This window comes from Apostichopus japonicus, chromosome 13, assembly GCF_037975245.1.
Source record: "Apostichopus japonicus isolate 1M-3 chromosome 13, ASM3797524v1, whole genome shotgun sequence".
Taxonomy (NCBI): Eukaryota; Metazoa; Echinodermata; class Holothuroidea; order Aspidochirotida; family Stichopodidae; genus Apostichopus; species Apostichopus japonicus.
This window is the reverse complement of record NC_092573.1, coordinates 10,337,192-10,359,981: the sequence shown is the minus strand read 5'-3', so window position 1 is coordinate 10,359,981 and position 22,790 is coordinate 10,337,192. Positions and strand designations below refer to the sequence as shown.

Below are 22,790 nucleotides of genomic sequence, written 5' to 3'. Positions count from 1 at the left end.
CAAAAAACAGAACTTTTATGATTTACCAAGTTTGGGGGATTCATTTAGTGTTAAACTTGAAACTCAAAAATTTGAAGCTTTGAGAACTCTCTCTTCAAAACAGTTTCACAATAAAACTGATATATGTAACTATGGAAAAAAAGTGTCAGCTAGTGGGATGGAATGATAAATACAAAATATGAGAAGGTGAGCTTGCTCGCAATATTTGCTGCAAGTGCAGAACAAAAACCTCAAGGTGTGAAATGGAAAATTGACATATCTTGATAGGGAGGTGGGGGGGGGGGGGATGAAAAGGAAACAAAAGAGGATTAAAACATTGAGAGTTCATTTTCTTTAACTAGCACCGTTCTCTTTGTCTTCGATTGTTCTTTGAAGTTTTCTGCTCACAGAAAGAGTGCTAAACCTTTAGACTGGAGGTCAGTCAAATGACTCTCTTTGAAGGATAAAAGTACAGCAAAAGTTTTTTTTTAAAACATTAAACATAAAAATTAAAAAAAAAGCAAAAAATCAATGCAAAATTTGAAACACTAGAAAACGAAAAATATGCAGGACATGGAATAAGAGACGATAGATATGACAGTTTTCCAGCTGATGTGTTGTCATGGTTACCGTGGACATTGCTCCAGGGTTGGTGATTTGTTATCCCGTTGTTGTCGTCATCCATCATTGCATCTATGTTTTATGCATGACAGAGATACCTGTACCCACGCCGACAGCCACTGAATGCCTCTGTGAACCTTCATCAGCACCGACTGGTTAGTTTCTTTCTTTGCTCTGGTGGTGGGCTTTCTACTCTCTTCATGAATTTCTTCTCATTTTTTGTCCCAAAAGTGTCATTATTTGGTTGTGCTTACCATTTTGTAGTAGGACATTCTGTGTCTAGATGGTTCATTAGCAGTAAATGTGCTTTGCATCAACCATCTTTTCAGTGGACCACTTAACCCCCCCCCCCCTCCCATCCCATATGTGTAATAGTGACCCCGTTTTGATTTTAACAATTTTCCCAAAAAAATAAAAATCTACATATGAAAAAAATTGGTTCATGGAATGAGAAGGATTGCTTTCCTTCTGTTTTATTAGGTAAAATGATATCCCTTCAGGAAAGAAATTTTCCTGATCATATTTTCGTTTTAATTGTTCCTTCATTTATGCCTCAAAATCAATTTTATCATTTGCTCAAAAGTCATTTTCAATCTGTAAGCCAATAGGTTAGCTGGGTTATTTTTTTCTTCTCCAAAAGTATTACTTAAATTCCCTTATGGATCTCCTTTCAGCAAAAATGGCTTGCTGGTTTTTATCAAATGCAATATTGCCATCATCATTACTATCCGTTTAATGCTTATCAAAATAGTAATTTATTTCTTATAAGCAAATATTCAAACAAAAAGGCAAACATAACATTCTGCAGGCAACTTATTTACCTTAAAAAAGAACTGTCTGGTTGTATAAACAAAAGGAATAATTTGATGTGATTAATCTCAATTTTATAAAATTCCATGCTTTAAAGCTAGTTACTACATACATGTAGCCATCGTTGTTGCTGACTTCAATGTACGTACTTTGATTTTACAAACGGTTCCTCCATAAAACGTCCGCTACATCTTCCCATGAATGATACATAATTAATTAATTAATGATTGATGTTGTGCTAATCTCATAACTGGGGAGAATCAAGTAATATAAAATATTATGGAGACCAAAAGTTAGTAAACATAGTAATAATAATAAATAAGCAATTTATCCCCTTAAAATAGTATCAGTACAAATTGGACCAGTGAAGGTAAATAGGCAGAAGATGTTGGAATAAGTTTAAGTTAATGTTCTATTAAAATTGATAAAATACTATAGTTGCAAATTTCATTGTGGGGGGGGGGGAACAGCAACATGTCTGACTGTTAGTTGCCCCCCCTTCATCCCCACCACACCTCAAATTTTGATTAGGTTTCTCCCTTGGATAGTAACTGTACTGACAAAGAAATTCTATTATATAAGTTGGACATCTTTTTGTCAATGGTTGGTTACTAATTAACCTTGATAAGTTATGTAGTAGGGTAGGGAGACCATCACTTGCACTGTGTTCATTATCAACCACAGCTGTAAAAAGTTCCCTACAAAATGCTGTCTCACCAGTTTTATCACCAAGTCATTTTCATCATTAATATTCACTATTTGAAGGCATTTTATGGTTATTACAAAAAACAATATCTAAACTAGATTCCAAGCCATTTCAAATAATGTATCCATTTGAGAACATTGGAAATTTCATAGGCAAACCATGGAAGGCTCTAGAAGGACCCCACCCCCTTCCTACAGCACCCACATCCCCTGCTCTAAAGAAATGAGAAACTACTCTCCTGTTAGCTCCCTCAACTATCGTAATTTGGAAATAAATTAAATATAATTAGGATATATATAAAGAAAAAATCCAGCTCTTTGTTTCCACAAATCTTCTTAAAACATTTCTTGCATCAGTCTCTTAACTGAACCCCCCCCCCCAAAAAAAAAAGGCTCCTTGTTTGAATATACATTAAAAAAAATTATAGTTTGTATTTAAATTTGGTTTAAACTTGATGTCTAAAATTGACAAAGGGTTCTCGCTCTTTGAGATAGATATCTATTACTGATCTGCAGCTTGTACAAAAACTTTTCTTTCTCCCAAAATTAAATCAAGTGAACAATTGTTATCCTTTAGCAGTAGAATTAATTCTTTAAAAAAAATTAGATCAGCTTAGATTTTCAAATGTTTACTTTCTTTTCTCTTTCACTATGGATCAGTTGCTTGGTGTCAGGGCCTTTTGGGGAATAAAAGAAAAATCTATGCACATTAATAAAAGTAATGCAGATATAGAACAGTGCAAAATAAAAAATAATTTCAAAATATTTCTTGCCAATGGTTGATTTTATAGGAAACTGCTGATACAATGTGGTAATTTTGAAAAGTAAACTTTTCATTAGTGATCCGTTCCCTATTAAATTTAACATGATGGGAATGACTGGAGTGTGGTTTTGCGTTCGTTCCGTTTTTAGAAATGCACGAAACGACACTCATAAGGACCATCTCCTTGGGCCCCTCCTCTTCATCTGTAGCCCCAGAGGTCCCTCCTACAAAACCAGTGGAGAACACCACTACAGTTGTTTTGTTCACAACAACAGTTGAGCCAGGTTAGAGGAATGCTGGAACAAAGCTCATAACAATTAACTCCAAGATGGATTTCGTTGACCTTTTGTAGTTGATGATAAAGGCCAGCTCTTCTTTTGTACTGGAATTGGGAATGTGGAGGATTGAATAGAAAAGAGGGAGGATGGGTGGGTGCAAGTTGGCTTAAAGAAAGTCCCTCCCTGGCTGCGATGTTAACCAGAGATCGTTGTTCATTTGAACAATCCATCAGATTTTCAGATGAATTTTGCTTTTGTTATAAGCAGGGAAATGGGGGAGGAGGTTAGTACCTGCAATTTCTGTGTACTCTCTAAAGAAGAAGAATTTAACCAAAATTGATTCATTCAAACAAGTTGAACAACCTCACTTTGCTATAAGATAACTACTATCTTTTGCACTTTCTGAATGCCTCAATTCTTCTCAATATTATAATTACACTGTACATACTCCTCTTCATTACTATCATATAAACTTGCATGACAGATAAAGAGAGTTATGAATCTTGTTTCAAGTCGTTGGAAAAGGGAGCTGAGTTCGGTCGAAGACTTCAGAATCTATCTTGTATCGAAATCCATTTTGGAGTTTGTTGTTTCGCTTGTCTGTTCTTTCTTGGATTGCATACAGTAGATAATCGTTATGCTTGGCATGGCTTGACCTTTAACCTCTATCCGTATCCAGCACACGTTACCCCAGCCCCAGCACGTATTTGTAACTCCCTCGTTTTAATCCACGTAAGAGGAGGAGTCCTCTGTAAGAGTTTGTTGTAATCAGCTTCAAAGTATTCTGAAAATCTTTTGAAAGTGTTCAGGGAAGCAAAGGAAGGATAGATGGGTGAAAAAAATTGACAAGAGGTGGGTTCAGAGTCAAGGGCTTGTTTCATAATCATTTCAAAAGTTTGTGGTTATAAAACCTAGTGTAATGATTCGACCAGAACATTTTCAGGCAGGTCTGCATGCTAGACTGAAAGCATCTAATGATTTTTTATCACCCTCACAACTATCGTTGTGGTCGATTAAAACTAAGACATCGACATAAATGTTGTCAGAAAATGAAAAAGTTTGATCAGCGCCAAGTTAAACGAGTCTGTTTTGATCTTCAACGTTTTGTCGACAAGACACGTGAAATTTCTCTTGCATGATTTGAAGATATTATTTCATGATATGTGATTAATATGGTGACATTAAATCTCTGCTACATTATAATACTTATTTTTCTGATTACAACTTTCTCGTTACAAGAAAACCTCCTCTTACAATGAAATGTTTCATTCATTTAACAAACTAACCATCACTGCTGGAGGTCAAAGTTCAGCAGGTCTCTATTGTTCTTCATCTGTTAATCTGGGGTCGTATGGTTGTTTTTAAACACATGTATATATGTGGTTCTGTTGAGAACTTAAAATAACACAATTTGATTGCAAATTCACTCGTTATTCGGTTGTTTTTTGTCCATTTATGATGAGAATTTGTTTTACAGACCTCAAAGTGATGTTGGGAGGTTTTCATCTGTAGTATATATGTCAATTAAATTATTTCTCTGTTGAGTTGGTTTTGAAATTATATTTTAACATAACCAGTTTTACCATTTTCTTGTCAATACATATAGCAGATATTTGCAGAAAGTTCGTTAAAACCGGGTTAAACTTAGACTTGAAAAGGGTACCAACAAATTAGTTGCTTTGTGACAAAGTTTGGACAAGGTTTAGATGAAATTGTTGCGTGGCTATCGATTGGTATTAGGTCGCAATAAGAAGCATTTCTAAGAATACAGTTAGTGTATAAACAGAAGGAACATAGCTGATAACAGTTCGTGTATGCAATCATTCCAAAAAATGGAAGAGGGGGTGATAGGGAGAGGGAGGGGTAGAAGAAAGTGGTAGGGAGGCCAAAAAGGGATCTATTTAATAACTTAATTGACTTAATTAATATGAAATTAAACAAAAAAAGCATTTACCAATTACTGACAACAATTAAAACCGATATATATTTTAACGTATATTACTAACAGATTTATCCAATTATGCCTGGACAGTTTATGCTGCATGTTTAATACTCAATGCCTTAATCGAGAATATGGCGCAAGTTATTTATTTCACCATTCATGAAGTAAACAGCACCGTAGTCCATTGTTATTATAACAATATGGGAGGGAAGTTGTAATGAAAATGGCCAGTAGGGCAGCACTATTCTTGAGCCCCTCCTCATCCCTATGACTTTGTACAAATATTTTGATATTATGCTAATTTTTGCCCCTCCCCCTCCTTCCTCCTCTGTTCCCTTGCATTCCCCAAGTAACAACTGGTTTAGTCATGAAATAATATGTTGCAAACAACAGTTTTATTTCTAAGGGTATAGCAGTACCAGTACAGTCTAAAACTTACTTTTCCCCTTCCCTTAACCTTCACAGTTGCCTTTTAAGTTAATCATTTCTAATTTACCAGTAAGTGCGCCAAAGTTGCATATTTTAAATGATCCATGCAAGTTATTGGAAACTAATTATTAATGTTCCCTCGTTGCTATTTTGGACTTGCGTTGATAAGTTCGCCCATGTAGTCCATTTACACACATCCTGTGTGTACTGTCTTCTCTAATAGACTTAGTTTATTACATAGACCAGCCGCTGGGTGATCTGTTTGCATCAGGCAACTGACAACTGAATTTACAATATATCCGGATATCTCAGACTACAGAGACAGTAACACCTTTTAGCTGTTTAGATAAAAAATAAGAAAACTACAACCCAACCTCAATCTGTATGTCATGTTATAGAATAATTTCTATCTGTCCTCACATGCCATGTCCCCCCCCCCCCCCCTGTGCAATCATTCTTCCTGTTGATTGATACAATTGATAAAGTAACACACACACAGTTACGAGCTTGGCTTATGAACACTCTGGTTGGCCTCATTGTTTACAATTAAACAGGCTTTGTTTACGTTTTATTGTCCTTACTCATCCATATTAGATGAAATCTTCACAATTTGGACCCTGTTTGGTCATAAATTTTCATGGTAACGAACACATGGCTACCATATTCCCAGTGCTCCCCATTGCATATTATTCAAAGCATATTACAGCGATAGTGTAGATATATGATAAACTGTACAAGAACTGACAAATAGGCAACTATAGGGAAACTAGATGATATGGAGGAGGCGGCCTCAGGACTCTTAGCTAGGCAGATTAATATCTTTATTCTTCAACATTAGGGGGAAAAAACAGATAAAAGGGAAACGCCTATAGCAATGGCTGCTAGCAGCTGTGATATATAGATATATATATATCTATATGTGTATATATATATATATATATATATATATATATATATATATATATATATATATATATATATATATATATATATATATATATATATATATATATATATATATATAAATATACGAAAAGCGTCAACAAATTTATGAAATACATCTAAAAGGCTCCTTTAAAGGATCCTTTAAAAACCTGATGTTTTTGAGGTGTTTTGAATAGTGTATTTATTTGAATTTCACCCATTGGCAGGCTGTTACCAGATACAATATATGCACATGATGCATCTTTCTGATAAGATACCGTAAAAAACTTTTAGTTGTGAAAGAAAACATTAAATCGCATTGAGCGACAGACGTGTCTGAAACAACAAAGTATGGACAGTATCATATGACTGCATTAATGCAGCCATCACTGTCAGCAACACCCATAAACACCGAAGAGGTGTTCTCAACGTCGACAACTCTACAGCTATGGCGTCGTTATCGAAAGTATTACCTGTAATTGTGACATCTTGATTCAACATTTACAATTGGCATCTTGGATGGTCACAGCACCTATGTAAAGATGCATTACATATATCTGAGCGACAAATGTATGAAAGTAGCCATTGTATTCAACTAGTAGCCATTCAGTGTTGCTTGTCTCTTAATCCATTAATGAAATCCATTAATGAATTAAACGAATGAAATAAATCCATTAATGAAACTGTCAGCAAATCGACGTCTTGTTTGTACTGGCTAAATACCTAGAGCAGTATTTAATTGATTGGCGTTCGAGTGGTGAAGAGAGGAAGTGTCATGGGTAGAGGTAGGGTGGGAGATGTGGGGAGAGGGGAGGGGAAGGGAGATGTTGAATAAAGGGAACAGTGGATTGGAAGGCTTAATCCGGTCGGCATCATGAGAGATGCTGCTTGGGGTTTTTTTTTCCATTACATTTGCGATGTCGCAGACCTCTTCCCCGATTACTCACAACCACGTTTTGTGTACGTCGTATCTCATTTTACATCCATTAGGCAGTGATATGATAGTACATGTTACCCTCTTCGGATTGATCTACTGCTATACAGTGATATTTATCATTGTGGCATCATTCAAACTGTCTCATCACCACGACAACTGTATACTTACTCTATATAAGCTAATTTACTGACATCTATATTCGCTCAAATTCTGACAAAAACTCACCACATGATTGTTCGTTAACTTTTCTAGCTCGTTTTGATTCAAAGCTAACGCACTATTTATTCTCTGCATTTCATATGTCTTCTTTTGTTTAATCTTGAGATCTTACAGGGTCGAGGTATATACTTGCATATTGGCCTCATGCTGATTTGCATAAATTATGCATATTCATGACGTTACTAACCTCTACTTACAATTGTCATAATGCCATCTTAATCTTATACTAGTTTTAATGCATTTCCAAGTTTTCTTCCTTTGATGATAATTGGTGTATAAATGTTATATTTTTCTGTATGTTAATTTCATATATTGAATATTAATGGAGCTTTGATATCCTTTGTACTATTGAAATGGTTTACCAGGCTCTGAAAAAAAGTGATTGTGCGTTGTTAATGACTTAGTAATTTTTCGTGATATTGTGGTTCATACAGTTATTAAACATGATTAAATTTTAATGTCATTGTCATGTTAGTCTGTATTAATAAGTCCATCAGACAAAAGTTTGACAGAATCTTCGAAACTTTTTTCCCACCGGAAGTTTGCTTCAAGTGGTGTTTTCTCTCTCTATTCTCAAGTTGGTACAATAGTGGTCATGGTTTTTTTTTGTTCTTTTTCATCATCTGGCTATCATCATATGTTGACTGTTTTACAATAGCTTGAATGTTTCTATTAATTATTTACGTTATCGTGTCTCTACTGTTAACACTGATTTTATGTTCTGTCCATATTTTGCCTTGGGTCTCGCCTGTCACGCCGCGTCATTGTTTTAATTTACACATTTTCTTCCTCATCTTACTTACGTAACACCAGGTCCTGGAAAGGACGCACCGGTTACCGCGATCCATCCAGAAGGCAATGGAAAGGAAGGTAACGATATACCAAATGGAAGCGGAAACTCAGCAAATGACCCTGATAGCAACCACATAGGGGCCGGTAAGCCCTCTAAATTCAAGGGTACCCTGTACCCATCCACACTCATCCAGCAGAAACTAAACTTCTTTCACTCTCTCAACATTATAATGCAATGAAGATTACTAGAAACAAAGACAATGCATCTCTCCTCCTCATCTAATACCTTACTCACAACAACCTCTCAACTAAACTCTTTCTTGTAGGCAGCTTGGGGTAGCTGTGTGTCATTCCCTACCTCATTCTCTCCCCCCCCCCTCCTCCTTCCCTTTCTCTCTCCCATCCTCTCAGTTCCAGAACTAAACATGTTCATCAAGGTTCACATGAGCCAAAGGTAATGGCAAGTTCAATATCATTTTGATTTGACCATCCAACATTTTAGACTTCAGAGACAGATGTCAAACGAAAATGCAAAATAGTCGATAGGGTGTACCTTTCGAAAAGAAATGATCATTTGAAACATGTCGCTTGGATCTAGTTGGCAAATTTCAGTAAAGATAAAACTATCGCTGTACATAGTGGAAGTTAGTTCTGACAAGTCAGTTGGTCCATGGACTCATTTATAGCTGAAATTCACCGCCCCCCCCTTCACCCCTTTTTCGCTCCATCATGGAATTTGCTGCCAGCGTCAAGTCTTCACAATGCACACAAACTACAAGTATCGTACAGCCAATATTCTTACCACCTATCTCTGTTCCTTACTAACACATTCCATAGTATTAATGCTGACCTATTCTCCTATGCATCTTTTCATTCATATTTGGGTTACCCGTTTTCCTTTTCTGCATGGATTTATATCATTTATTCATCATCCATTTTCTCTTTCTCAAGCGATTGTTTTTTCTTGGGGAGAGGGAGTGGGGGTCTGTGTGTTGCGTATAAAAGAAAACATCTTTTGAAAGCTCCATCAAAGCATCATATTCATTCACAATTAGATGCAATAAAATTATTTTTGTTTTGCATCTTCCGTCCTTGCCATCAGCCCCCCCATCCCCCAGTCTTACTTGTAAGGTAAAGATGAGGGCCGAAAGCCAGTCACAAAGAGATCAATGTAAATTGTGCAGTGAAATAAAAAAAAATACTCAATCAGATTGTTACCATTTTGTGTACCTCAGAGGTTTGGCCTAGTTTTAATTCCTACCCTCTTTCCTTCCCTCTTCATATGTTTAATATACAGCTTATGTCATAACTCCCCGAAATTGATCTTGTTAAAAACTTACAGCTGGGATAGTTTTGTTTGTAGTTTCAGTTTTACATGTTTGATCTTCCAGGAATTTGGCAAAAACTGTCATATTTTATTAAATTTCTGTTACTGTAGTGCACAGGAAAGGATAATGTTTGATCTTCAATTCTGGAAAGGCAGTTATTGAGTGTAATTGATAAAGAACAAGTCCCCGTGTAGATATAAGACGTTAGAACCTGCTCTGTAACAGGAATACAGTTACATTGGACTATTCTCCTTCAAAGATGGGGTTTTTATCCTCCTATTTCTATGCCAATCTTCTTCCTTTTTATACCTTTTCATTTCTTGTGATGTGAAGTAAGTCTTATTATTGACTAATTCTTGTTTGGTTGGACTGTCGTAATCGTGAGATGTGTTTGCTCTCTCTGTTAATGTGCATGAAGTTGTGAAAGGGCTGTCAAGTGGTCTGTACTAATATGTACTGTGCCCTTGAGTACCTCTTGATGTTCGCCTTCACTCTCTATGAGTGTGTACTTCATATTTTTTTTTTTGTTAAATTTGTGTGGTACAAATGAATGTTCAATTTTCTGTGTTAATGTTAACATTTGGTATAAATATTTGATAATGTAGGTTGTGAAGTTTATTGGAATGTTTTGTGTTTGCTTCTTGAATGCTGTTTCCCCGGTTATCCAGAGGTGCTCCTCCTTATCAAATCACATTGTGCCCCCCCCCCCCCAATTTTGCCAGCACAGTGAACTCTCACCAGAAGAAGTCACCTTGAGCTCCATACAAACAGATAACAAATCCCAGAAATGTTAATATTTGTATATTACTGCATAACCTTGGACATTTGCTTTCTCAAAATCATGTAACCAAAGCATTAAGATCAATCCATGTATCAAACAGAGATTCTATATCTCACTACTGAACAGAATAATTGGAGCTCATGGTTTCAACTCCCTTTCCCAATGTGGTGCCTCCACCCTTACCCCTCCTTTATCTCCCCCTCCCTCCCATCTCACCTCTTTACTCCATTCCTATCCCACCTGTAATTGCTGTTTGGTGAATGGGCTGTTCTTAATACTCATGAGTTATCCTTTGTGGGCTTGTGATCCCTATGTTGACACCTGGGAATTCATAACAGTTGACTATCTATATTCTTTGCTATTCTACATACATTTGCATTAATACCACTCTCATCTATTCATGTGGAACATACTTGATACACCAGCGAGAAATACATGATACATTAGTGTACATTACTCATTAGTGTACATTACTCAGATATTGTTGCCTAAATCAGACACAGTTTTGAAATGAAAAATAACAATTCTTTCACAGACAGCAATAGAAAATAACACATCTAAGCACATGGTACTATTGAGAGGCACAAAAAAAATAACATGATGGTTCACTTCTATCACAGGAAAACTCCCGTCGGGGAGCCCTCACCTCCTTTCATCCTTCACTTCCAATCACACATCAATTTGAAAACCTGTTTCTTTTTAACTTTCTGTCGCAAGAAAAACTTCCCTTTGCAAATTGGACAGTGGTGTAGAAATGTCCCAAGGCAAATGAAACAAAACCCTACAAAGATTTACATTGATAATTGGAAAAAGAGAGACATTCACCCAATGGGGGAATTTACACACTAGTGTCTGGAATTCCACACCTTCATTTGCATTTCAAAGGTTGCTATCCGGCGTTGTTTACGGAGATTTTGCGTACAAAACTTGGGTGTGTTTGCGTGTTGTATGAATCTTTGGAGTTTGTAAATGAGGAAGTTTGCTGCAGGACAGTTATTTGTTCTGTTCATTAAAGTCCCGATATTAATTAGTTAAGTACCATTCTATGCCTTTGTACACTAAGTAACAAAGTAACTTGTGAATTAGTTTGAAGTTACTTAGAAGAAGAAAAAACTAGAACAATTTGAAAAGTATTTAAATTGGCCTCTATCACTGCTAAGTTTGGATGGTTGCCATTTGTATATCTTTAAAAAAAAAATGTATTGTAGCTTTTCGTACGAATTAATGTATAACCATGGTATAATTGATTATAACAAGGAGTATGAAAGGGTTGGGGGGGGTTGGAGATGGGGAGGTAGCAGACCTGTTATCTCTCATCTTGAAAATTTTCGTTCCATCTGCATTTTCAGTTTTGCACAACAACAAAAAAGATCTTGGAACTGAAATATGATTCTCTGATTATTTTCAAACAAAGTTTAATATAGACTCTGTACCTCACTTCAGTTCATATCCATAATATTCCTTGTTAAGGTTGGAAACACTACATAGTCATTATGCGGCTGTTAGCGCGAGAGATTATGACGTACGTCTGTCCAATTTCGTCTCAATTGAAAACTATTTGTTACTATTTAAGATTACTGACGTTAGTGCTGCAGGTCCTATAAGTGGAAGTATAATTATCTGGGTTTCACACGTAGCCCACACTAATGACTTAATTTGAGTTGTTTGGTATCGTCACTAAATCTAGCAGCAACAGGAATTTTGTGTTGTCCAGTGTGAAAGTATTTACAACGGTAGGAACCTAACTTGCTATAAACATAGATCAATTTTGAATATTGATATTATTTTTTTTTTTTTTTTTTTAATATTAGATATTTTTAAATTGTAGTTTTGTGGCATATAGTTTTATATGATCTGGGTGTTGATGTTTGTGAACTGATTTGGTATATAAGTTTGTACCTAAATTAAGATACATTGGCATTGTATTACCATATAAATATCAATTTTGAAAGTGTGAAACCCAGTGCTGCTTAATCTAATCGTTGCTACAGTGTCCGAGGTGAGACAGATATGACGAAAAGAAAGAATAGTATGTAGATGTATGAACATAAGAGATCTGTGTGGTGTGTTGTTTTCTTGTATGGCACCCTCAGGTTCAAAAGGGTCTCCCCCACTGATCTATAAATAACCGTAGATGATAGGTAAATAAAATAGAACTAGCTTTAGTTGCCTTAATAGTAAACCATATTGAAAATTCAAAATGGTTGCCAACATTGGATCTTTCCAGTTCTTTCTTTGTCTCTTTTGAGCTCTTCCACATTTCCCTGAAATTTTCTACCCGATTAATGAATTTTCCATTGATCGGAGGAAAGCATTTGATTTTTCTTGAAATCATGATTAACAAGCTACAGTTAGTACTTCTTCAAATAAAACGTTTAATCTATTCTTGGTATTTCTAGATCAGTGATATCATTATAGATTCTGCCTTTATTCTCCCCATGATCATATCAACCTTACAATCTTTAGTAAAATTGAAAAAAGTTGAATTTTTGTATTTCATAGTAACGTAACTATATTAGTTATTTCGCAGTTACTTAACCTTAAGTATTAAGCATATTAATATTAATTCTAGATGTTGCACTTATCATTTCGAATCGTCTATTGGTATTATGCAAAGAAAGCAATGCAAAGAAAGCACAAAATGTAAATTGTTGATCAGCAAAAAGGGAGCAAACGAAACCTTGTTGCACATGCGTGGTGCAAGACAACATTCTTCAATATATTTTATTTTTATTTTCCAACCCAGAGAGTGAAGCTAGCATCGGAAATCAATCGAACACCCAACAGCTGCTGGTGATCTTGGTCATCGCGGGATGGGCGCTGTTCCTGATCTGCCTACCCGTCATTATCTTTTTGATTGTCTCCAACAGAAGCAAGGGTAACTATGTGACCACTGCTACTGATGAAAACTTCCTAGGTCCAAGTGGGTATTGGTGTACTAACTGCTCTTTCACTCAAGTGGGTACTTCAAGGGTGTGCGCTGGCTCTCTATCCCATCATAACAACAACAACAATAGGGTCATATGTAGTTCCTGGTAAAACAACCAGGGGGAGGGAATGAAATAGGTGCCGTTAGTGGAAATATGTAAACATTCGGGCTTTCATCGTATGCCATAAGCAGACCTTTCCGATGATGGTTTTAGATACCTTCTCTAGTAGAATGGCAGGGTTTCTTGACCTTGTCTTGATTTAGTGTCTCGCTAACTTAACTCTCTGTCCAAAGTAAGAAGGATGGTTTAGTCTACCGAGCCCTAAAAAGCAGCATGTTTTGTTTAATATAATGTAAAAACTTTCAGTAGTAAAACAAGTGATCAGGAATCTCTCATCACAAACATTTATAACAGTTTAGCCTATAGGTCTCACACAGTGTGATTACTGATTTACCTTGGCTACTTTAAGACTTAAGAAGCAGGACTGGGGATTGTTCCATTTATTAACAGTTTTAATTGGCTAGTAATGTCACTCTTTGCATCATGTGCTGTTGTTTGCACATTAATCACTTTGAATGGTTGGAGAATGAACTAGAAGGTAGTAGTTATACTCTGCAATCAGCTCGAAATTTCAATTTTCTTTTTAATTTAAAATAAAGATTGCTGTGATTTCTGCAGATTTACTCTAAACAAAATGTATATATTCATTCCATGCTGCTTCTTCTTTTGCAAAGTACTTACAAGCTTCTGATATTATGAAGAAAAGGTAAATTAGTTTCAAATGCTGTAGAGAAACAAAAAAAGGGGGGGGGGGGGTAGAGGGGAAGGTTCAGATAAAAATGCTGAAGGTGGAATTCCCTGTATACATGAGATCTCTTGCATAGTGATAGATTATCGATGAGGGTTTATTTTCAAGTCTCGGTAAACCTGATAGGAAAAAACACTTATGCACGTGAAAGTCATTGCAAGTCGTATCCACATTTTGGGTGGGTTGATTATGTAATGCAAGTGCACTCTTTGCATGAAATAAAATCACAATCACAACAGAGCAAAATTGTCAATGGCATTTTGAGATTTATATCTGCCAATTATGATGAACCACAGCAAAGTTCCCTCTGCCCTCTGATATTCTCTCTGAGGACCATTCCAAGATTTCAAAATTTGTTTGGCAGTAATCAGATTGGAAGTAAGGAATTACTTCCATTGGAAGTAATCCTCTTATTTGCTTGTATGCTTTGCCGTTGACATTTCAAAGATATTGAACCATGTTTGGTAAATTTTCAAACTTTTGCGGGTGGAGACCAATTTTGTCTCTATTTATTTAGTAGCGAGTCACACTTTCCTTGAGCCAAACATAGGTCGTCTTGGGTTGGTTATGGATCAAATGATAATGGAAAAAAAAAAAACATCAGAGTTTCTGCTAAAGTTGTCCAGTTTTGGACATAATTTGTGCCTGTTTGAGCTATTTCTTTCCAATTTTGAGTCGATTTGAGCCATCATTTGAACCTGAATCAATCCAGACCACCTGACCTTGAAGTGCTTACTTTCTTTCATCATTCACTTTTCATTCATTTTGTTTTTGTTTTTCTCTGTCTATTTAATATTTCTTGCTGAATTTGGTGAAAGAAAATAGATTTGGTTATCAAACCAATCTTTTCTAGTTGGATGAAGTTTCTTTCACCAGATAAGGCCTCATGGTTAGATGTTCCTTCTGAGCTTAAATTGATCTTCTTCTGAGGTAACATTCTTTGTGAAAACTGTGCTTCTTTTTCTTGATGTACATATATATCTAATGATAGAAACTTCCATATTTATTCTGATGTGTGATAAAATGAATCTTCCTAAAGCAAACAGCGAAACGATTGTATCAATGAAAAGTCGTCCAGTCTGTTTAACATTCAAAAAGGGCATCAGATCAAACTTCATCATGTTTGACATTGTGTGATACGAATTGTTTCTTGTTTTACAATGGAATAAGATACATTATAGTTTCATTGTCCTCCATAATGGGTTAATAATAATTCAAATAATTCCATTCATGAATACGATAAGAATTGGTTTTACAATTGATCCCTTTAATACCAGGAGAAAAGCCCCCAAAAAAGAAAACACATTTTCTTTTGCAAAACTGACTATTAAAGTGCAAACTATTAAATTTGTGAAAGAATGCAATTACTAGAGAGAAATTTGCTTCTTTATGCATGTAAGGAAAAAAAGGAATTCTCTTTTCAACTGTTCCATCAACTTCACAAATTTTTCAAGAACACAGTTGTGATTTCTGATTCTGTCACCCTTGTGTTATATCCATACTTGTACTGTCTTAATTCGAAACTCGTCTGCCATTACTCATCAAGGTTCATGTATGTGTCCGTCCGTATTTGCATTTCTTTAAAGCACAGGTTTGATTCCACTAATGAATTAGGGCATCCGATGCTTAGTCTAACTTGCCATGTCTAGGAACTTTTTCAGTCCAGTTTTCCTTCATTCCACGTATCTATCACATTTTATTTTTTCTTCAAATTTTCAGTAAAAATGACAAGACATCCCATCTCTGCGGTAAACACTGAATTTCCTCCTAGTAGTAAGGAATATTTTAGCTTGTTTTGGGTGCTGAATTTGGGCGGAAAAAACTAACCAAAACATGTAACTTTTGGTATTTATTCTCTATATAACAGTGGAAAGAGGGATCCAATAACTTTTAAAGACAAATTACCTTTTGTATAGAGATTTATTTCAGTTAAATTTAGCGATCGTTGGAAACGACAGAAGATGTTGAAATTTTTTTCCGGTGCCATAACCCAAGCCTAGTAGATCTTAAATTTAAAAATTCTTGATTTTGTTGATAGCGATTTGTCTCCAAATTGTTTGGCTAGCTGCAGTATGGTGGATATTCTTTGGTTCATTCCTTCTATTAGTAGGTTTTCACTACATTAAGTTTTGTAATCCTATTTAAAAGGGGGGGAAAATGGCGGTAAAACTTGCTACAAATTGGCATTCAAATGCAAAATCTGTGGATGAGCGTTCAAAATTGTTAATCTTATATAGTTAGTTATTCCCTCAATAACATTCATAATATATGTTTGGTTTCTCCCTCGTTAAAATTAATATTACTCGTTAAAATTAATATTACATATTTAGTAACTGCCTCATTAATCTTCTTCTTTTGCTGGAGGAAACAAAAATCTAGAAGAACCTCTTAGGTTTGATCATTTGCAATCTTACTTTTAGTGATGATGGATATCTTTGGTAAAATTGTAGACATAACTCAGAAAGCTGCTTTAAGGAGGTTAGGAATATTTACTCTGAAATAGAAGGGAAAAAAATATTCAAAACAAATTCCCTTGCTTCTCCTTGGATCGTTGCAAGGTTCTTCTTCATCGATAAATCAATCGATCAATCAATCACCTATGTATGTACCATTAGTGTTTTGTTTTCCTTTGTTATCAAACTTCAACAGTTTCAATAGTTGCCCACTCTTATCTATTTTGTTTTTCTCCTTTCACTTGTTTGCTGTTTGTGATTTTAAATATTAAAGAAATTTTATCCATGTTCATAGTTGATTTGTTCATACTGTGAACCAATTCACTTCACTTTGTCTGAAAGGTTTGAAGTCATAATATATTAAAATCTTTGTATGTTTTGGAAACATATTTTGGCCAAATGCCATATGTCATCAAGTTACAATCAAGTTATGATTGAATTAAGCTATGAAATGAATCAAGTTATCAATGAATCAAGACTGATCCAATCAAGTTAATATGTGACTTAAGTTAGGTGAATCAAGTCTGATCTAATCAAGTTATAAATGAATCAAGTTATGATCAAAGCAAGCTTTGATCTTATCAAGTAATAAATAAATGACATCACTGAATCACTAGATTGCCCCACTTGCCACAACCATAGCTGCCTAATTTCAGGAAAAATTGAAGGTAAACAAACCTGTGCATATAAGTTTATTAAAATGAACAATACAGTCAAAATGTACTACCCTGCCATTAAATGCAAGCTTGAAGAAAATTTAAAAACTTACATAAATTAACAATTTTAGCATTTGTTACAGGAGCACAGTTTTCCATGAATGAATTTTATCTCAGCTGTAGTTCATGTTTATTTATATTTCATGTAAATGAAGCTCAGTATAATATATTTTAGTATATAATATATCTAAGGATTTTGCAAAATAAAATTCTCACAAATATTTTTATTTTGTGTGTGTAAAATGATGATTACTTCAGGAAACCTTTCCAGGAACAATAGTTAATGTATCTTTTAGGGCAGTGTACTTTTAAAATGATTAATATCTTGCTATTGTTACAAGTATTGATATATATTTTTAAATGTTACCCCTCTGGTTTTATCTATCATCATAATCTAAGATTCTTGTACGTTACCATAGTAACCACATTTACCTATAGTAGTATATAAGTTAAAACCAGACAGATTTATTCTCATATTAGAATAATATTCTATATTCCATTTTGAACTTTCCCAATCATAATTAAATATTCTAAATATGCTTTTATATTGTTAACATTGCGATAAACATAGTAATTGCCATGGCGATAACCATGGTAATTGCCATGGCGATAACCATGGTAACTGCCATGTATGATATATGTGTGTTGTATGTGTATATAACGTATAGGGTATTAAACACACACACGCTGCCACTGTACTACTACTACTACTGCACTAACAATGTTAAAACTCTAACCATGCTTCTATTTCCCCTTCTCTTTCTTTTTTTTCTTTTTTTTTTATTCTTCGGGAACTAAACTAAAAATTTACCGATTTGGTACGTGAGTTTGCGTGTCTAGCTGTTTATATTTTGTATGTATGATTGTGCCCGTAAACACTGGAGCTTTATACTCTTGTACGGTTCCTCTTTATATTCAAGCACGGCCACGTATGTCTGCATCATGGCATCTCGACGAAACATCCTAGTCAAAGTATATGTTGTGCCATCTTACATACCTGTGTTATCGGTACAATGAGAGCCCAGGGCCCCCCCCCCCATCCCCTCTCAAAATTGGGAAAGAAGGGTAGACAATGAACTTCTGTTTACATGTACCACAGTATCACTGCCACTATCTCTCATTTTAGTCCAGGCATTTTCATCTGAATCAGCCCGTAATACAAATCTGAAAGTACTAACAGCTGAACAGAGAAAGAATAATCTCTTCAATGAGAAATAATATAAGCAGTTTTGGCCATTTTGAAATCTTTGGTTTTGGGAAGATGGGGAGGGGCAGGGGAGAGGGGGGGCTAATGGGTCGAAATGGGTGCATGAGGACCCAATGGAGATATACTAGAGTATCTTAGATCAGAACATGGGTGTAACAAATGCAGCACTTCGAGGGGGGTGGAGCATTTAGTAAGCTGGATTTCTGGGTATGACTTTTTTCCTTTCTTGCATCATTTGAAAAACTAATGCATCGAACCATCTTGTTGGCAGTGTCTGTTGTTTCACCTTATCGGTCACTGTTTTCTTTTCCGATCTTCAGAAGTTTCTCAGCCCTCCAACAAACCTTGACAATATTGACCCTATATATGGCCAGGAGTTTGTCACTTATATTCAAAAAATGATTTATCACTTGACTCCAGAATGTTTTTGTTTGTCATACTTGAATCTACCCATAGTACGAATTAAGCCTTGTGCTCTGATTTGATATTCTGAATTGAATCTGCATGACGGTGTATAAAAAGTCAAACAACAGACATAAGATATTTTAATATCTGAGCGCAACACTGAGCCAGCAGCATGTTCAAATAACTATTTCTTGAAACTTCTCATCCACCATTAACTCTTGTTCTCTTTGTTTTGTCTTTCTTCTTATTCTCCTTCTTCTTCTCCATGTCCTTCTTCTCCATCTTCTACTTTCTCTTCGTCTTTTTCAATCCCCCTCCCACTTTTCTCTTCCCTTCAGCTCCTGTCAAAACTCATCTCTCTCATGAACAGGATAAATGTTTGCAAAGTGGTGTCGATTAACAAAAATTACTACTAACACTTTTTGATGGGCAACTCTTTTCCGCGGTAAGTGGAGACGAAAGAATTTCTACCGAGTGCGAAATGCTGTGTGGTTTATATATATAAATATATATATATAAACAAAATGAAAGAAAGTAAGAAGAAGAAAAAACCTGCTTTTGTGTACAAATAAAGTTCACCCTCCTTGTTTGTGGAACTTATTATTCCCCAATTTCATTGTGGTGTTTGTTTTAAAATACAAGAAGCAAATAAATGATATAAAATATTGAATAAGGAAGAGGAAGTTTGTCTGTTAAAAATTGTGTTTTTTTATAGGAATATTTAAAATAAAGAAAGGAAGATAGGATATTAAACGGGGGGGGGGGGGGGGGTGAAAGACAGAGAGAGTGATAGGTATGTAGTTTTCTTACAATGTATACAGAGATGTTCTTAGTTATACAGATAATGAGGAACAGAAGAACAATAATTGTAAGTTGAACAAAACTTCCAAATATGATTCACTAAAAAGATGAAAAGCATAACTGTTAAACAAACTGCTTATGTACTGCCAAAAGTCATATGTGATGATTTTTGGAAAAGATAGTTTCAAATTATAGAATTGGTAGTACTAATATTCCTTCCCTCCACACCATCACTCAGGTCCTTGTTGGATCCAAACAACAACCATCTTGTGTCTGTATCTGGGACAAGATTGTTGCCATTTTAAGCTTCCGTTGAATAAACCACACTCCTCCTTCCCCCACCCCCCCACCCCACTTTGAATGCAAACATGATAAAACAAGTAAACTTCTGATCTTAAATCATCACAATAGAGTTACAAAAACACAGCTGAAAAAAAAATTAATAAAAAACAGATAGTAACAAAACACAGTTCAAAATGTATTAGAAAAAATAGTAAGTCGACCTTCCTAAGTAAAAAGAAATAGCCTTCCTCTCTTCCTTCCAGAGTTTTGGACAAAAGTGAGATTACTTTAGATTAAATCTCCTGAAAGGACTTCCTCTCTATCCCTTGCCTGCTTCTTGTCATAATATGTGTTGCTGTGTGTCATCTTGTTGATTCCCATTGTCTTTTGTATGTCCTGCATGTCAATGTAAACCTTATTAACAATTAACTCTTGATGTACTTGTAGACTTGTGGCATCGTGTGTTCTACCAGTCAAATCAAAGTGGAGATATGAATATGCAGTAGTACTGTCCACCAATCGGTTTCTTATATATTTTTGTGTCATGGCTATATAAAACTAATCGGTGATGGTTCGTACTCCAATTAAAATACCATCTTTTTTACTTCTGAATTATTAAATGGCTGATGTTGCCTATAAATTCTCAGTCAGGCTTGATATTTCACAAAGATGTGTCAAGGACAGAACAGAATCAATAGTAAATCATTATGGATTCCTCATGTCTAACATAATCTGATTTCTGATGAAAACTGGGAAAAATCTTGAAAGTGACTTCAACAGTTGTCTCATTATCTTTTCAGCTCCCAAACAGAAGATAGATGGCGAGAACCAAGTGAACCACCTCCATCTAAACGGGCACTCCACATATCACCACCTATCCCCACAAGTCTCCCTTCAAGAATCATCAACGGGTCAGCCACCCAGCTCGGTAGAACAGTCCCGCTCCCATACCCCGTCAAAGGCGGCCACTTTGGAACGAGGCACTCCTCAGGGCGCGAGTCGTACCCAGAGCCTGTCTAGGGCGAAACCGACAGGCCCACCTCCTGTTCCCCCAAAGCGTACCAGCAGCGTGCTTTCTCACAACGGCCCACGGTGCCCACCAATTGCCTACACGAAAGGTCCTCAGAGGGGAAGCAATCCAACCACGCCCACAAAGAAGAGGCTGAACTCATCCTCGTCGAGCGATAGCTCTGACAGGGAACCTCCACCGTATCGTCCACTCTCCGGTGGTTCAGAGGATGACCGGAGGAGGCGACCGTCCGGAGCCTCTAACCACGAGGTTCAACCGGAGTTTGATCCGGGCTGGTATCAAAACCAAGTAAGATCTCACGAACAGTCGGTTTAGATCAACTTAAGCCAAGTGGGTTTCATCTTAAAAGGCTTAAGATACCCCCCCGAGTGATTTGTGGAAACTGCGCTGCCACCATGCTAAGGCGGCAACGTTCGAGGAAACCACCTCATGGGACCAAGAGTAGTGGTGGGCGATCCTTCTGCGAGTTGTGTGCCCTGTTAGAAGATGACGGCAACCAGACAATGCTTTCATAATGGTGTCACATCAGGATTGAGAGGGGGGCGGTAGTGGGTGGGATGAGTGGCCTCTTGTTATGGTGCTGATGTTATTCCAAGAGAGTGAGGAAGGAATTATTGCAATGCAAGATTTTAAGAGTCATTTCGAGATAAATATTAAGTACATAAGGAAGAATATCATAATAATTCAGTAGGATTCCTGTCCTGTAAGATATAAAGCGCTGAATATTTATTAATAATATCAAATACAAGTTACCAGAATTTATCAGTGGTAAGTTCAATACTATTGTATGTAAGGGCAACCATTGTATTCAACACATCAAAGAGAGTGTTGTAGTTAATCTGCTTATCAAATACAGGGGATCTTGTGTCATTCCCCATCCACCCCCCCCCCCTTGCATCTTTCTGAAATTTTTTTGGACACTAAAATTTAGCTGCAAAGATGATTTGCTCCAAAAATAAAGAGGTACAATTATTGGAGAAATTTAGCAGATTTCACACGTGCATTCCTTATTTTGTACCGATGTTGTGTAAAATCACACCGGTATTTTGGTACTAACTTAGGAATCTCCCTATACCTGTCTCCCAGTCGCCCTGCCCTGTATCCACCACTAAGATAATAATGTGCAGGCTGTATGACAATATACAACATCACTCTGGGAGATGTTTTAGGTCTTCATTTTTTATTCTCTTTTAGGTGAGGAATTTTTAAAGCCAGGCTGTAAAAAATGAAAAAGACTTGTCTTCAGTGCAGCTGCATGTGTGTGTTTTTTCTTGTGTGCAAAGAATGAAAAAAATTTAATATTTTTTTAAAGTTTTACATCAAATGAAACATGACCGTGTTTCATTATGAATCTTTTGGTCTCTTCAGAGATTTATTTATCATGACATATTGTTAGATAATTGTAGCTTGAACTTACCACATCTCTCTCAAGGAGATGGAGATAAAAGTTCTCCTCGCTTCTCCCTCCTTCACTTTTCCTTTTCCGATCCGAACACGCTCTTCATTTTTATGATGTCACTATGAAGCAGTATTTTGTGTTATCATACCAGCACTTGTATTCAGTTCTGAGTTTTTTTTAAGTTTTATTTATTTATTAAGCTATCATTTGATCTAGTGTACATTCCGCTTGCCATTTTGTTTTTAAAAAAC

General features: G+C 35.9%; 1 protein-coding gene across 8 annotated transcripts; it reads left to right on the top strand.

Annotated features, from left to right (window-relative positions):
• Positions 1 to 299: 299 nt before the first annotated feature.
• On the top strand, positions 300 to 22,032 carry LOC139978163 (uncharacterized). Of its 8 annotated transcripts, none has more exons than XM_071988081.1 (6): positions 300 to 755; positions 3,028 to 3,162; positions 8,421 to 8,477; positions 13,255 to 13,431; positions 15,966 to 16,019; positions 20,911 to 22,032. In XM_071988081.1, the coding sequence occupies exons 1-6, from the start codon at positions 602 to 604 to the stop codon at positions 21,453 to 21,455; spliced, it is 1,122 nt and encodes a 373-aa protein (XP_071844182.1). In that variant the 5' UTR covers positions 300 to 601; the 3' UTR covers positions 21,456 to 22,032. The 8 variants fall into 8 exon arrangements, with proteins under 8 accessions (XP_071844182.1, XP_071844184.1, XP_071844186.1 ...); XM_071988078.1 differs by having other exon boundaries at positions 307 to 755; positions 8,421 to 8,543; positions 13,255 to 13,386; XM_071988077.1 differs by having other exon boundaries at positions 307 to 755; positions 8,421 to 8,543.
• Positions 22,033 to 22,790: the final 758 nt, after the last annotated feature.

Coding starts and splice junctions, on each gene's coding strand:
- LOC139978163 (XM_071988077.1), top strand. CDS start 602: ATGGTTACCGTGGACATTGCTCCAGGGTTGGTGATTTGTTATCCCGTT. Junction 756..3,027: donor ACCTTCATCAGCACCGACTG/GTTAGTTTCTTT, acceptor TTCCGTTTTTAG/AAATGCACGAAACGACACTC. Junction 13,432..15,965: donor TGAAAACTTCCTAGGTCCAA/GTGGGTATTGGT, acceptor TCAAATTTTCAG/TAAAAATGACAAGACATCCC.